The following is a 15,246-nucleotide window of genomic DNA, read 5'->3' on the forward strand; positions in this document are numbered from 1 at the left end:
GAGTTAAATCATGAAATATATTAAATGAAATAGACTCCTTAAAGTATAAGACTTCTTTAATAGGCTTCTTTAATTCCATGATTTTTCTCTACCTAGGTATAAGCCATTGAGGCGCAGAGTGATTTGGCTCATTGGTCAGTGGATTTCTGTGAAATTCAAGCCTGACTTAAGACCCATGCTATACCAGGCAATCTGTAACTTGCTTCAAGATCAAGATTTAGTGGTATGTCAGCCACCTAATCAACATCTCAAGACATCAGAAGCTCCTATAAAATGTTCAGAACTTTTTTTTTTTCTTTAAAATGGCTTCAAAGCGAAAAGTAGTCCTATTACAGATGTGAAAAGTATAGCATATAGCACTTTAGCCAGGGAGTAAGCTTTATATAGATTATTTTATGCATAGGAAACTAGAATTTAGTCATGGCTTGAGTTCCTGTAACTTGATCTAGAAACTATGAGTATGTTACCCTTTGCCAACTTAGCTGAGTAGTTAGGCAAAACTTGAGCAAATAAGGAGATCAGATTGTAATGGTATGATTTTCCTAGAAAACAAGGTGAAATATAAAACAAACTTTGGGAGGTTGTATTTGTGAACTTTGAAATTTAGAAAATCCTTGAGATTTAAGGATTTATGGTATTGACCTTAGATATAGTGTTTGTGTTGTTTACCTCTTCTCCTTCCTTATCTCCTCCTGCCCTTTTCACGTAGCTGTCCTCCAACTTTCTCAGATCCATGCTGTTGTTCTGCTCTCAGTCTTTTCTTCTGGCATCTCTTGTCACTGACCTTAGTCCTCTGCTTTCTACATACTTTATGCCCAGCCTTTCTTTCTGTAAGCACCCTCTGGATTTAAAGACTGTCCATAAGCAAATGAAAGAATACTGTAAAGTGCACAAAGATGAACCTATGAGGGATATCCTTTTATTTCCACATGGTAATGTGATCTATGACTTTAATGTTAACAAAACAAATAGAGTGGTATGTTACCAATTTATTTTTGGTTAAGTACTACATGATGTTTAATAGTTCTAGAATGATGAAAAACTCATGCTATACTTTGTTTTAGGTTCGAATTGAAACAGCTACAACTCTGAAGTTAAATATCCTTCTAAAACTTGAACATATTTCATTGTAAAGAAGATTGCTAGCGTTAGCTTCATTCATCGATTTCATTTGTTCATTTATTCATGCATGGGGCTAAAAAAATCTATAAGACTTTCAGATGTAGTTTAAAATGATTGTTTAATACTTGTTTTAGGTATATTTTTATTTTGATAAGCTTCATCTTTTAGTTCTCAGTTTTCCTTAACTGCTTTTTTACCTGTTGATGATTTTGAATTTAGAACAGATCAATTTTTACCGGTAAGAGTACTGATTTCCAGATTTTCTAACAGTTTTTGTTAGTATTTTGAACACAAGTATTTTTGTACATGTTTGTTTTATTTATTTATATGTGTGTGTGTGTGGGGGGTGAATTTAAAAGATTTTTGGATTATTTTGGAGGACATTACTTTCTCTTTATTCTCAACAGTAAGAGGTTTAAACTCAAAGACTCAGGGTGCTCTTCCATTTGAGCCATACCCCCAGACTTTTTTTGCTTTATTTTTCCAAATAAACTTTTGTGTTTTTGCCTAGCTTAGCCTGGACTGCACTCCTATTTGTCCCTTCCACAAAGCATGTGCCACCATAAACAGCTTATTTGTTGAGAGATGGGGGTCTCTATTTATTTATTTACACATGCATTATTTGTGTGCTTATGTACACTCCAGTGGCTTAAACTCAGGGCCTTGAGTTCTCACTTAACTTTGCTGCTCAAGGCTAACATTCTTAATGAGTTTTTTTGGGGGGGATGGGGCAGGGGGGGCGGTTGTGGGGCTTGAACTTTTGGCTTAGGTGATGTCCCTCAGCTCAAGGCTAGTGCTCTACCACTTGAGCCATAGTACCACTTCTGGTTTTCTGGTGGTTTATTGGAGATAAGAGTCTCATGGACTTTACTGCCTGGGCTGGCTTTGAACTATGATCCTCAGATCTCAGCCTCTGTAGTAGCTAGGTTTATAGGCATTAGCCACTGGTGCCTAGCTTAGGCTAACATTCTTTCACTTGTTCTGCTCCTCTACTTCCTGCTTTTTTTCTGGTTAATTGGAAATAAGAGTCTCAGACTTTTCTACCTGGGTTGGCTTTGAATCATGATGTTCATATTTCAACCTCCTAAGTAACTAGGGTTACAGGTATGAGTTAACAGCCAGCAGAGCATAACTATTTTGGTAAACTTTTATTAGTAACACTTTGCACATTTATGTTTAGCTATCTGGACGTCTATTTTCAAATTGACTGCCACATTTTTCTTTTCTCCTGATCATAAAATAGGTAGTATTTAAATTTTACGTGGGTCTGTTACATTTCTACTCTTTTTAAAAATTTTTTTGGTGTCAGTATTGAAGCTTACGCTCAGGGCCTGGGACTCTTGCTCACTCAGGGTTGGTACTCTACCACTTGAACTGTATATCCAATCCGACATTTACTAATTAACTGGAGATGGAGTCTCTTAGACTTTTCTGCCTAGGATGTCTTCAAACCACCATGATCCTCCAGGTAGCTGGGATTATAGGTCTGAGCCACCACACCTAGCTATACTCATATCTTTTTACTCTTCATTCAACCCCTAGCACATAACATGGTGTTTTCACAGAGCTGGTACTTAGACTTAGTAAATATGAAACAGGATTGGAGTTAGTGTTTATTCTTTAGAGGACTAGGTGAGAAGTTACATGATTAAATGTCTTTCTTTGTATACTTGTGTCTGTCATATATGGGGGAATTTGTAGGGCACAAATGTATAAGATCTTTAAGGAAATAGTTGCTAAGTTTCGTTTAATGTTATAAATATGTTAAAAAAAATTCTATAAAATAGACCCAAATGAAGCTCTTCCAAGAAATTAAAGAACTCCCTCAATAACAAATTAACTGATTAAACAAATGTATGTTTTATGAAAGCTGCTGTGGTGTGTTTTTGTTGTTGTTGTTGTTTGGTTTTAGATCAATCAGGATAAAAGCTCATTTTTCATTTTCTAATACACTCATTTTTAGAATAACAAACATATATGTACAAATGCACAGACAAATGTCTATATGTTAAAGGGCCTTTCAGGTGGCTGTCCATTTGATTGCATTAATTGGTACTCTTTACCTTTATATATAGGTCTTGTATTTCTATGTGATTGACAACATATGTATATGGAAGAATAATGACAGGGCACTGTGAACAGCTTAGTTGATAGAATAAAATTTTAACATTTCTTGTTTAGGCAGTCTCTTCTAAATGTTACTCAGTTTGTTGATGGTTACATTTCTGAAATGGATTTATTTAAGCAGTAATAAAAATTTCTCTCTGATCCAGACAGGTTGTTGAAGTATCGTTGAGGATTTGTTTGACTTTATGTTTTTTCTTCATTGCTTTTGCACTGTGGTTTACTTATTTCCATCTGTGTGTGGAGAAGGTCTTCATATTTGTCTTCTGAGCCTTTTCTTTGTTTCCTGCAGTATTTGGAAAGCGTGTTCACACTCCTTTTTCAGTTACTGCAGCAAGTTACAGAATGTGACACAAAGATGCATGTTCTGCATGTTCTTTCTTGTGTAATTGAGAGAGTCAACATACAGGTAAGTTTGTTGTAAAACAAAAATGTATGTCAGAGTTAAATAAAATGCATATAGAATTTGTTAATATAGTAATGTAATCTTCAGATTAATGTACATTGTTTAAATGACAAAGCATTCTTAATTTCTAACATAAGGGTTAGGATTTCAGTTCTGTATTCAAAATTGACATTTGTATTTAAAGTTTAAAAAAAAATGAGGAAGAAAATTAAAATGGTAAAATTATATTAACAATGTAGAGGTGTTTAGAAAGTAGGATATTTTGTTTTTCTAATCCTGGGCTTTGAACTTTGCCTGGACTCATTTTGCTCAAAGCTAGCACTCTACCACTTGAGCCACAGCACCTCTTCCAGCTTTTTCTGTGATTGATTGGAGATAAGAGTCTTGCAGACATTCCTGCCAGGCTGGCTTTGAACCGCAGTCCTCACATCTCAGCCTTCTGAGTAGCTAGGATTACAGGCATGAGCTATTGGTACGCATCTAGAAAGTAGAATTTTTGATGTTTTAGAAGCTCCAATTTAGCTTACTAATCTTCAAATTCAATGTTGGAGGGTATAGTTTCAAAAACAAATATAAGTTTTCTTGGTTAGAAAAGAAATTGTTTCCTATTCTAATATACATTTTGCCCATACTTGGTTTAACCTAAAGTTCTTAATAGTTATTTAGCTTCCTTGTTGTCCTTGATTTTTGTGAAAAAATGATAGCTCAGGAAACCACCTTATAATCTGTTAACTTTTTATACCCTAATTCATTACTATCTGTACCTTTGTTTGAAAAGCACAAACGTAAGGAGTATGTAGTTCAATGGAAGAACACTTGTCTAGCATACACAAATCCTGAGGATTCAATCCTCAGCTCCACAACTAAAAAAAGAGGAGCACATTTCCTTTATGGGGTATAAATCAAGTGGTTAGAGCATTTGTTTAGCAGGTTCAGGGTTCTGAGTTCAAGGCCCAGTACAGCAAAAATAAAATAGAAAAAATAAAATGGAAAAAATAAAAGAGAAAAAAAAAAAGAAAATAAAAGAGAAAAAATAAAAGAGAAAAACACCAATGTAACTCTGTGAGGTATTACTTTACTCTTTGGATTTGCTATTTGTGAATTTTGACCATTGTTGCTTTATTTTTTATTGATAAGAATAGTTATCAAATATGGAGTAAAGACAGTAGATTTAATCTTTTTTTTTTGGTCATAGGACTTGAACTCAGAGCCTGGGTACACTGTCCCTTAGCCTCTTTGCAGTCAAGGCTAGTCAAGAGCCACAGCACCACTTCGGGTGTTCTGGTGGTTAATTGGAGATAAGAGTCTCATGGACTTTGCTACTTGGGCTGGCTTTGAACCATGATCCTCAGATCTCAGCCTCTTGACTAGCTAGGATTACAGGCATGAGCTTCTGTCCCCCAACTAGTTCATGTAAACTTATAGTGTTAAGTGCTTCACATACATATCTCATGTTATCCTCATAGAAACCTTGAGGTGGGAATTAAAATTTTTTTTGTCAAGCTACTTGTGGAATTCAGACTTACCGGATTTTTCCAAATGGCAGTTTTTCCACATTATAAGGTAGTCATGACTCAGAAACTTATCACATGCCTTTAAATTATATAGAAAGTAACAGTTATTCTAATGAATAAACCATGCTAAATAATATACTAAATATCAGTAAGTGAGACACATTACTTTGTGGGAAATGGATTTTTTTTTTAATCTACTATACATAGATGCAATATAAGCAACAAATTCAGTTGTTGCCTTCATCATCACCATCATAAAAGATCAGGAGCGGGAAGAGAAAGAGCCAGAGGCCATTAACACAAAAGGAATAAAATGGTACAAACTTAAACTTTTTTTTTATAGACTAGGATCATTCTACTTGAGGCTAATTGAAGAAATTTTTCTGTGGTGGAATCTGAGATTTTATCCTCTGGATGAAATGGTCATACAAGTCTGGTTCTGTAACATGAAGTGCTATCCCAATAACTGGAACAACTCCACAAGGAGGAAGGTTCTTACTGGTCATAAATGCCCAAGGCAATGTTATCAAGCCTTCCTGTACTGTTGGCATTTTGCTTGGGACTTAATAGTGCTCTGATTCTCAGTAAATTGCTATTTTCCTAAGAGAATTATTTTGTTTTCCCTTCTGTTATGATAGATACGACCGTATGTAGGATGTTTGGTGCAGTATTTACCTCTTCTTTGGAAGCAGAGTGAGGAACACAATATGTTGAGATGTGCTATTCTGACAACACTTATTCATCTTGTTCAGGTAAGTCACTTCGCCATAGAGTTTCTTAGTTTTCTTGTTCTTAAGTTTTTCATTGTCTTAATTTGATTTATCTTACTGGTAGTGAAAGTTTTCACATTTTAAAAATAGGTCATCTAAACAGTTTTATAGACAACTTTTGTTTACTTTTTGAGTGCATTTGAGAAATTCTATGCATTGTAATGGAGATTTTTTCCCCCCAAGGCTGTTGAAAGTGTGTGTGTATGTGTGTGTGTGTGTATGTGTGTGTGTGTGTGTGTGTGTGTGTGTGTGCGCGTGTGCGTGTGTGTGCATGTGTGTGTGTTGTATATATATATGTATATGTGCATATATATGTGTATGCATACATTTATATGTATAAAATTATTTCATTATTATTACTTATTTTTTGCCAGTCCTGGGGCTTGAACTCCGGGTCTGGGTGCTGTCCCTGAGTTTTTTGTTTAAGGCTAGCACTCTACCACTTGAACCACAGCTCTACTTTTATTTTTTTTTCCTCTTTTGGTATTGAATTGGAGATAAGAGTCTTAGGAGCTTTCCTGTCCAGGCTGCCTTTGAACCTCGATTCTCAAACCTCAGCAATCTGATTAGCTAGGATTACAGACATGAACCCCTACACCCAGCTTAATTTAATTTTTTGCATACAATCTTCTCACCCTTTAACCCCCTATATTAATCATTTTTTTTTTTAGTGTATATGTTCATATTTATTTTGCGGTAAATTATAAGAAACTTGATGGCTTAAAAAAAAAATCCTTCTATGGTGGATGCAGTGAGTCATGTCTGTAACTGTAGCTATTTGGGAGGCAGAGGTAAGAATGTCAAAGTTTGAGGCTAGACCCTGAAAATATAATGAAAGACCATATCTCAGAAACAAGCTTGAACATAGTGGTGCATGCTAGTGGCCCTAGATTCTTTCAAGGCCAAGGTAGAAGGATCACAGTACAAGCCTCTTCTTTTTCAACTCAAGCATGAGAGTTTGATGTTAATTCTTAGTACTGCCAAAACAGAAACAAACCAAAAGCATGTAAATCATCTGTTTTATTAGCCTGTGGATTTTTAAAGTAAGAAATCTGTCATGGCATGTCCAATGTCTGTCATCAGTGTTTAGCAGGCTGAAATTGAAGCTATATGCCAGACTCTCCCCTGGAGACTTTGGGGTAGAGTTGATTTGTACACTTTTCCAGCTTTATGGTGGAATTCAATTCCTTGAGTGGTTGGGCTGAGATCATAATTGACTTGCTAGCTGTTAGTTGGGGGCCCCTTTTACATATTTTGGCTCCATCTTTGACAGGTCCTTAAGGAACATGTTAAATCTCCTGATTCCTTGTATTTTGGGAGTTTAATTATGTCTTCATAGTGGTATCTAGAGTGTTGGATGAATAATGGGGAAAAGATGTATTTATGAAAAGCCAGAGAATCTTAGGTGATCATCTTAGATTCCTTTTTAATTGGACCTATACTTTTCACCTTTTATCTAAACAGTTCTTCATCATGAACACACTTAATAGGTGCTTTGCTACTTTTATTGTCTTACATAAATAAATAAGTAGTTTTATTTTTGTTTGGACTTACTTTCTGCTGTGTATATTTGTTACAGTTCATCCTTCTCACTGCCATGAAAAGGATTCCTCTTGCCTATGTATTCTGCTTGATTTCTGTCTTGTGTCATTGTTATCTTGCTTAATTTTCTATTTCAGGTAATACCCATGAATGTCATTTATATTCTGCAAAAGATAGTGGAAGGCAGCTTTTTGGGGAGTTTTTTTACATATATTAAATTGTCTTTGTTCTACTTGTACATAAATAAGTAGTTTAGCCACTCACAAATTTAGAGAAATTTTACCATTACCTAATACATAGTTTTTGAAGGTGCTGTAGAAATCCTAAAGTTATTCTAATTCTCAATTGTATTATCCTTTCTTCTTTATGACAGTTTGTATATTTATCTCAGTATTTCTGTTTTCACTTTCATGATGTGGCTGTGATTTCACCGCAGTGTTTGGCCACATGGTAGACATTTTAAACTGTAAATTCACATCCTTGCATTTAGATAACTCTATTGTATTTTATTGGGTTTTCCCTTTCTGTTTGTTTCCTTTCTATCTTTTTAAATTTTTTGTTACTTAGATGGTAGATATTCTCAAGTTGTCCTCATTTTCTTACTGTTCATTTTCTTCTTTTTCTTACTTTTGTGTGTTTGCTCTGGGAGATTCCTCAACCTTACCTTTGAACTTTTTTGTTGACTTTTTTGTTTTTCCCCTACTATCACTTTTAATGTCTAGGAGTTCTTATTATTGAGAAATCATTTTGTGTATTTTACTTTTGTTTAATGACTACAGTATTTTGTTCTACCAAGGATATTAGTAGCGATTGATTTTTTTCCAAGCTTTCTTCTCTGCTTGGTCTGTATTCTTCAATATACTTCGTGTGTTTCCTTGTTGTTCATAGTAGATACTTTATTTATATCTGTTTAATCTTTGGTTGCCTGCTTTTATTTACTTTCTATTATGAAAAAATTGAAGTGAAAGAAGGAAGTATAATACATCTATAAACATTTCTAAACTTCAACAACTATCAATATCTTGTCTGTCTACCTTAGCGGTGGGCAGTAAAGCTGAGTTGAAAGGTGAGTGAAGAAGGAAGTTTGATGTTTTGTAGCTTTGTTTCTTTAGGATGTTACTATTTTGATGTTTTTCCTAAGTAAAGCATATTTCAGTTTCCTACCTATTACAAGTTAATCTCAATTTTTATCATGCCCTACCTGGTATTTCCTTGTCTTAAGGCCATTTGTTTTATCCTATTAGAAAATAAACAGTTATTTTATGCTAGTTCTGAGGAGAGCAGTTTTCTATGTGCTTTTGAATATAGATGCTTTTTATCTGGATCTGGCCTTTTTTTTTTTTTTTTTTTTTTTTTTAGTCGGCCATGGGGCTTGAACTCTGGGCCTGGGCGCTGTCCCTCAGCTCTTCAGCTCAAGGCAAGCTCTCTACCACTTGAGCTACAGCGCCATTTCCGGTTTTCTGGTGGTTTATTGGAGATAGGAGTCTCACGGTCTTTCTTGCCCGGGCTGGCTTTGAACTGCGATCCTCAGATCTCAGCCTCCTGAGTAGCTAGGATTATAGGAGTGAGCCACCAGCGCCCGGCTGGCTTTTTTTTTTTTTTTTTTAAAGTAATCAGGTGCCAGTTGATGGTGGCTTACACCTATAATTCTTAGTTACTCAGAAGGATGAGATCTGAGGATCTGGGTTGCAGCCAGCCCAGGCAGAAAATTCCTCCAGATTCCATCTCCAAATAACCAACAAAAAAGGTGGATTAGAATCATGGTACCAGCCTTGAGCAAAAAAGGGGCAATTTCCAAGCCTTGAGTTCAAGCCCTGGTACTGGGATTAAAAAAGAGAAAGTAGTCAGGGTACCACTGGTTTTGAATGGGGGTAAAACCAACGTCAAGCAGATCAATTAAGATATTCTTCTGTTAAGGATTTAAAAAAAAAAAGATGTTAAGGACCCGAATTAATGCTATGGAAAGAACAGGAAAATTTTGAAAAAAAAGTAAACATGTATAGAATTAAGGATTAGATAAGGCAGTAAGAAGGAACTGGTTGACAGACAGTGGTTCATGTCATGTGAGTTAGAAATGTATGAAAAGGAACAGTTTTTTAGGGAAGGCGAGGTGTTAGTTCAGTCAAGAGTTTGAGAGGCCTTCTGGTAATGTTGTCTTGTAGTCTGATGATTCAAGTGTGTGATGTTTAGAAAATTCAATTGTAGATTATAGACTTACACCTGATCAGTGTGTTCTTGAGACAAAGCTAAACACTGTCTGAGAAAGACTAAATATCTAGAGGGTGCTAGTTCCATTTTTTTCCCTTAAAATTTCACAGATAGTTCAGTTTTTCCCTTAATCTTTATATAATTATAGTAGAATGTGATTCCCTCCCTTCAGTCACTTCTGATAGGTTTTTAATAGAAATTTTATTTTAAAGGTGATGTACAGAAGGGTTACAGTTACATGATTCAGGTAATGAGTACATTTCCTTCCTCATTCTCTCCCAGTTTTTCCCCTCCTGACTTCACTCCCCCCCAAAGTTGTATAGTTAATTTATAGTGTGTCTAGTGAACTTAGGGCCTAGATGATGTCCCTGAACTTTTTCATTCAAGGCTGGTACCACTTGAGCCACATCTCCATTGGTCATTAATTGGAATCACAGACTTTCCTGTCTAGTCTGGCTTTGAACTGTGATCCACAAGTTTAGCCTCCTGAGTATCTAGGAGCCATAGGCACTGGCTCTAATAGTTTTCTTAAGAATTGATTAATTTTACTTATAAGCATCCATAGTGTCCCGTGTAGCATCTAATATTTACTGTGGATTCAGACTGTATTCCAGTTTATTTAAATCTATATGTTGGGGACTGTCACATTTTTCAACCACTAGATTACCAGGTATGGAATTTCATAACTTTGATTAAAAAACTTACATGTTTATCATTTGTTTAGTTTAGTTTTGGTAATGTTAGCAAATTTTGCCTATTTGACTCGGTATTTGAGTTAGTACATTCTAATTTTCCTAGGAAATTTTCTACTTGGTAGTGTAAATGAACTTGACTAGTTTTTCTTAATTCCCTCCCTCTTTCCTCTCTTTTGTAAATATTGAGCTGTGCTGAATGGCATTTAATTGAGTTTTAAGGTCCTATACTTATTTATTGGCACTTGAATTGTTGTTTTGAAAAAACTCTTTACTAAGTTCATCCAAATTATTAGAGAAGCTTTTTCTAATTGGAGAAGTTGATTTAAAAATAAACATTGCCAGTGGCTCATGCCTGTAATCCTAACTACTCAGGAGACTGAGATCTGAGGATTGTGGATCAAAGCCAGCCCAGGCAGGAAGTCCATGAGACTCTTTATTTCCAATAAACCACCAGAATACTGGAAGTGGTGCTGTGGCTCAAGTGGTAGAGTGCTAGCCCTGAGCTGGAGAGCTGAGGGACAGTGCCCAGGCCCAGAGTTCAAGCCCCATAACTGACCAAAAATAAATACATAAATAAATTTCTTGTATGTCTATGTAAGTGTTTATGTTCCACAGATAAAGATGAACTGAAAGGAAAATATTGCAAGATCTCATACATGAATCTAAAAAGGTGGAACATAGTCAAAAAACAAAGTAGTGGTTGCTAAATGTCAGAGATGTGAAGTTTGCAGTTTTAGTACAGCAGGAGAAAATTATAGGAATTCATTGTATAGCATGGTGACTATAGTAAATAGCAAACAAACAAATGGATTTGAGTTTGCAGATGTTACCAAAAGGGTTATACGTATTTATTTTGTGGCATTGTAATTTGTTATAAACTGTTGACATTGTACTTTTAAGTGAAGAGATGTTTAATAGTTCATTTGATTTCCTTCCTGTATTTATTAAATTACAGAGATTATTATGGCATAGAGATAGAGTTTTTAATCCTTTTTATTTCCTTCTAAAATATCACTACTGTTATATACCCAGTCAATCTCTCATGAGACAGCAGCAGGCAAACTATAATTTTCAATTAAACCCCTTTTACTTCCTCCATCTTTATTAAAATACAATCCAAGTTCTTAATTAAAAATTGTGTGTACATATTTTTAAAGATCACACACAAAAGTTAAAAAATACTTTTGCTTCTCCATCTTTCTTCCTTTTCCTATATATACCTGGTTTTTCTATTTGCTTTCAGAAACATTTTATGCATATACTAAATATATAGGTATATTTTTAAGTTCTTTAACATAGCATTGTTAGATACATTTCTGTATCTTTTTTTTTTATTCCATGCCAAATTATTTTTCATGGCTACTGGTATTCTAAAATAGGATATGCTGTAATTTGATTTTTCATTGCTATTTAGGATGAATTCATTTTCCATTCATCATTTAGAGGAGAATATTTATACAGTTTAAAAAACCAGTATTAATACCTCTTCTGTAGTCATAAGGAAGGCTAAACATTGCCATTCTGGAATTTGAAATGTTCTAAAATATGAAATTTGTTTCATTGATATGATACTCCACAGACAATTCCCTGTCTTACCTGATGTTATAGATCACAGTAAAAAATGGTGATACACTATAAACATTGCATACAGTTATCTTCAGGATATGTATATAAGAGATATATAAAACATAAGTTAATTTTAACTTTAGATTTGTGTCTTGTTTCCAAGATACTTCATTATGTATGTTGCAAATATTCTAATGCCCATCCCCTCACCCCAAAAAAACAATCAGAAACAAGAATCACTTCTAATCCCACTGATTTCCAATAAGGGATACTTAACCTGTATGTGAAAGTGCTTTAAATGAACTCGTGGCATACATGCTTTTGCTGCTATTAAGGCAGTTGAACATTTTTTGAACCTTACTTTCTAGTAACTAATAGAAATAACTTTGTTTTACTAGTGTCCATAATCAAGACTACCTTAAACAACACAAATATTTTAGTTTTTATAAATTGGTTTCCTTTCTTTTCTATGTTAGGTTACTTTTTGGTGTGGGGGAGGGACCTTAGAGTGTCTTATCATAAGTTGTATTTATACTTCCCATAGGGATTAGGAGCAGACAGCAAGAACCTGTACCCTTTCCTGCTCCCAGTTATCCAACTGAGTACAGATGTTTCCCAGCCTCCACATGTCTATCTTCTGGAAGATGGTTTAGAATTATGGTAAGAGGAAATCCTTGATACCATGGATTTTTTTTCTTTTCCTGGCCTTCCCTCTTTTCATGCCAATAAAGGTCATGTAAGGCATTAAATATTCAGCACTTAAAAATAAGTATGTCAAATTGTTTTCCCTAAATGGGTAAATAATTCCTTTTGGCAGCTGCCTCTCAGTGCACATTTATGATAGACAAAGTTAAATATGAAATTGTTGTAGGAACTCTGCTGGATTCCTTCTTTTGGAATTTGGCATGTAAATGGGAATCGTGGTAGCTTTCTTAAACTAAAGATTGCCTTAAGATTTTCAGTCTGTGAAATGACATGTTTTGAAGATATTGAGTTATTTTTTGTATTCTTTATCTCAATTCATTAAGTATTTAATGGGTTGTTACTCAACCCCAAATGCTACTGCTACTGACACTGTGGATTTAACTGAGTAAATAGTATATAATGTTTAAGGTTTTAAAATAAAAAAAAACTAAACACTTTACTTCATGGCAGCTTAATGCTACACTTATTGACTATCCACCATGTGTGGATAGTCTACAAAATTCCTTTGGCCCTATTCAATTCGTCTTATCTATGGTAGCAGTTTTCTTGAGATTCAATCTTTTAGGAGGGGGTATTGGGTTTGAATTTAGGGCCTCATGCTTGGTAGGCAGGCACTCTATTGCTTGAATCATGCCCTGAGTACTTTATTGGGAATATTTTTTTTTGCCTAAAGATGGCCCAGATCTTGATCCCTGTTTAGCTGAGATAATAGGGTTGAGTTACTTTGCCTGGCTTATTTGTTGAAATGGGGGGCGTTGTTGGTAACTTTTTGTTTAGGGCTTTGGCCTGTGATGCTCCTGGTTTCTGTCTCCTTTTTGCTAGGATAATATATAGTCTTGAACCACTATGCCTGGCAATAGAAAAATCTTTGAATAATATATGTGAAATTAAAAAATGCCAGTATAAAAATAGATTGCTGTAATGTTTTTAAAAATCACAGAAATCAACCATAGGAAAAAAATGAGCATTTTTGTTTGCTTTCCCTCTTTTCTTCCCTTCTATTTTTCTCTAGATTTCTAACTATTAAACATTTTGAATCTTGAGAATTGTATGTATATCAATCAACAAGTTATAAATTATCTGTATTAGAGTACTAGATGAAGGATTTTAAGATATAACTAGGTAGATGCTAATGTGCAGTGTTTCTTCTGTTTGAAATTAAATAGTTTGTAGATAGTTGGGTTATAAATTAACATTGTTGAAATCTTATACTGAAGTATTTATATTTTATGAGTATGCATTGCCCTGGATTAGAAGTTAATGCATTTCTTTTTTGTTTTGTAAAGGACCTAGAAGTCAATATTTTAAGTGTTGTAGGCTGTGTAGTCTCTGTTACATATACTCAACTCTGATGTTTTAGTTCAAAGCAATTGTAAGACTATATACAAATGAATAGACATGGCTATGGTCCTAATAAACATCATCTACAGAAAATTGGATGTGAGTTGAATTAGGTCACGTCTTTCAGGCTGTTGAGTACTTGTTTTAGATTGTAAAATTAAAATATTAATCACTATCACATAAATAATTTTTATAAACATGCACACATTGTATTGTGTTGAACATTAGAAAAATTTTAAATATTATAGAAAGGTAGAATCAGATTTATCAGTATCACAGACATTAATGTGTTTGTTAGAGGTATATACATTGTCAAAGGGTTATGGAAACAAAGTAATTACAAAAATGCTTTGCTGTGTTAATTGCACTTTTCTGTTGCCTTAAGTTATATGTGCAAACGCAAAAGTTTCTATCAAAGATGGGAAAGGGATTGTGATAATAGTCAAAATACTTTAAGTACATCTCTGAAAATGCAACAAGGAAACTTCATGAGCTTGGTTTGAGAAGGGGACTTGGGGAAGATAGAGAATGATGGAGGTTGTGATTATGATTAAGATACATTGTGTACACAAATGGACTTGTTAAAATGGAATCTTCCTCTACAACTAATTGATGCTAATTAAAAAGGGTGAGCCCATAGAAAATTACATAGCTTATTAATAGTTACGTTGTTATTAATATAAGTTAAAGAATCAGGCACAAATTTCTTCATATATTTTTCTTGATAGGTTGAAGCTTATATTTGGAAACAGATATAATTTCTAGTCATATTACTGCATTGAGTTTGTGATTTACTTTATTACTTCTGTGAGCCTCAGTTTCCTTGTCTGTAACATTTGGAAAAATAATCCCTACCTTTCATAGTTATGATGAGGATGAGATAGTGGTGGCTAAAGTGGTCAGCACTTGCTATTTTGTATGTAAAGCCCATGTCAAAGTTTGCTGGAGAGCAGAGAGGAAAGGGGTGGTGAGGTGAGGAGTGGAGGTGAATATTCTGTCCATGAAAGAACCCTAATACATTTAAAACATTTTGAAGATGCAAGAGGAAGCATCTAGAAAGACAGAGAAGAGCTGTTATAATAAGAGAACCAATTCAAGAGAGGGTATTTCTAAAAGAGGAATATTTATTCCAAATATTACTGATTATTCTAGTAATATAGTACAGAGAAATGAATTTATCCAAATGGAGACAGTGGGAGAAGTTTTTGGTCAGTAGGAACCAAAATTAGAATCAAAGCATATTGCAGAGAAAA

The 15,246-nt window shown here is 34.4% G+C and overlaps 1 protein-coding gene across 2 annotated transcripts in view; it reads left to right on the top strand.

Moving 5' to 3' along the window:
* Ipo11 (importin 11) overlaps positions 1–15,246 on the top strand; it is a 131,216-nt gene that overhangs the window by 54,280 nt on the left and 61,690 nt on the right. For both annotated transcript variants that reach the window (XM_070041251.1, XM_070041252.1), the window contains exons 16-21: positions 97–223; positions 1,065–1,098; positions 1,320–1,360; positions 3,539–3,655; positions 5,805–5,918; positions 12,492–12,607. In XM_070041251.1, coding sequence (XP_069897352.1) covers positions 97–223; positions 1,065–1,098; positions 1,320–1,360; positions 3,539–3,655; positions 5,805–5,918; positions 12,492–12,607 — 549 coding nt within the window. The remainder of the gene's footprint in view (positions 1–96; positions 224–1,064; positions 1,099–1,319; positions 1,361–3,538; positions 3,656–5,804; positions 5,919–12,491; positions 12,608–15,246) is intronic.

The sequence above is a fragment of the Dipodomys merriami genome, unplaced genomic scaffold (genome assembly GCF_024711535.1).
Source record: "Dipodomys merriami isolate MVZ:Mamm:240054 unplaced genomic scaffold, mDipMer1.0.p SCAF_30, whole genome shotgun sequence".
Lineage (NCBI taxonomy): Eukaryota > Metazoa > Chordata > Mammalia > Rodentia > Heteromyidae > Dipodomys > Dipodomys merriami.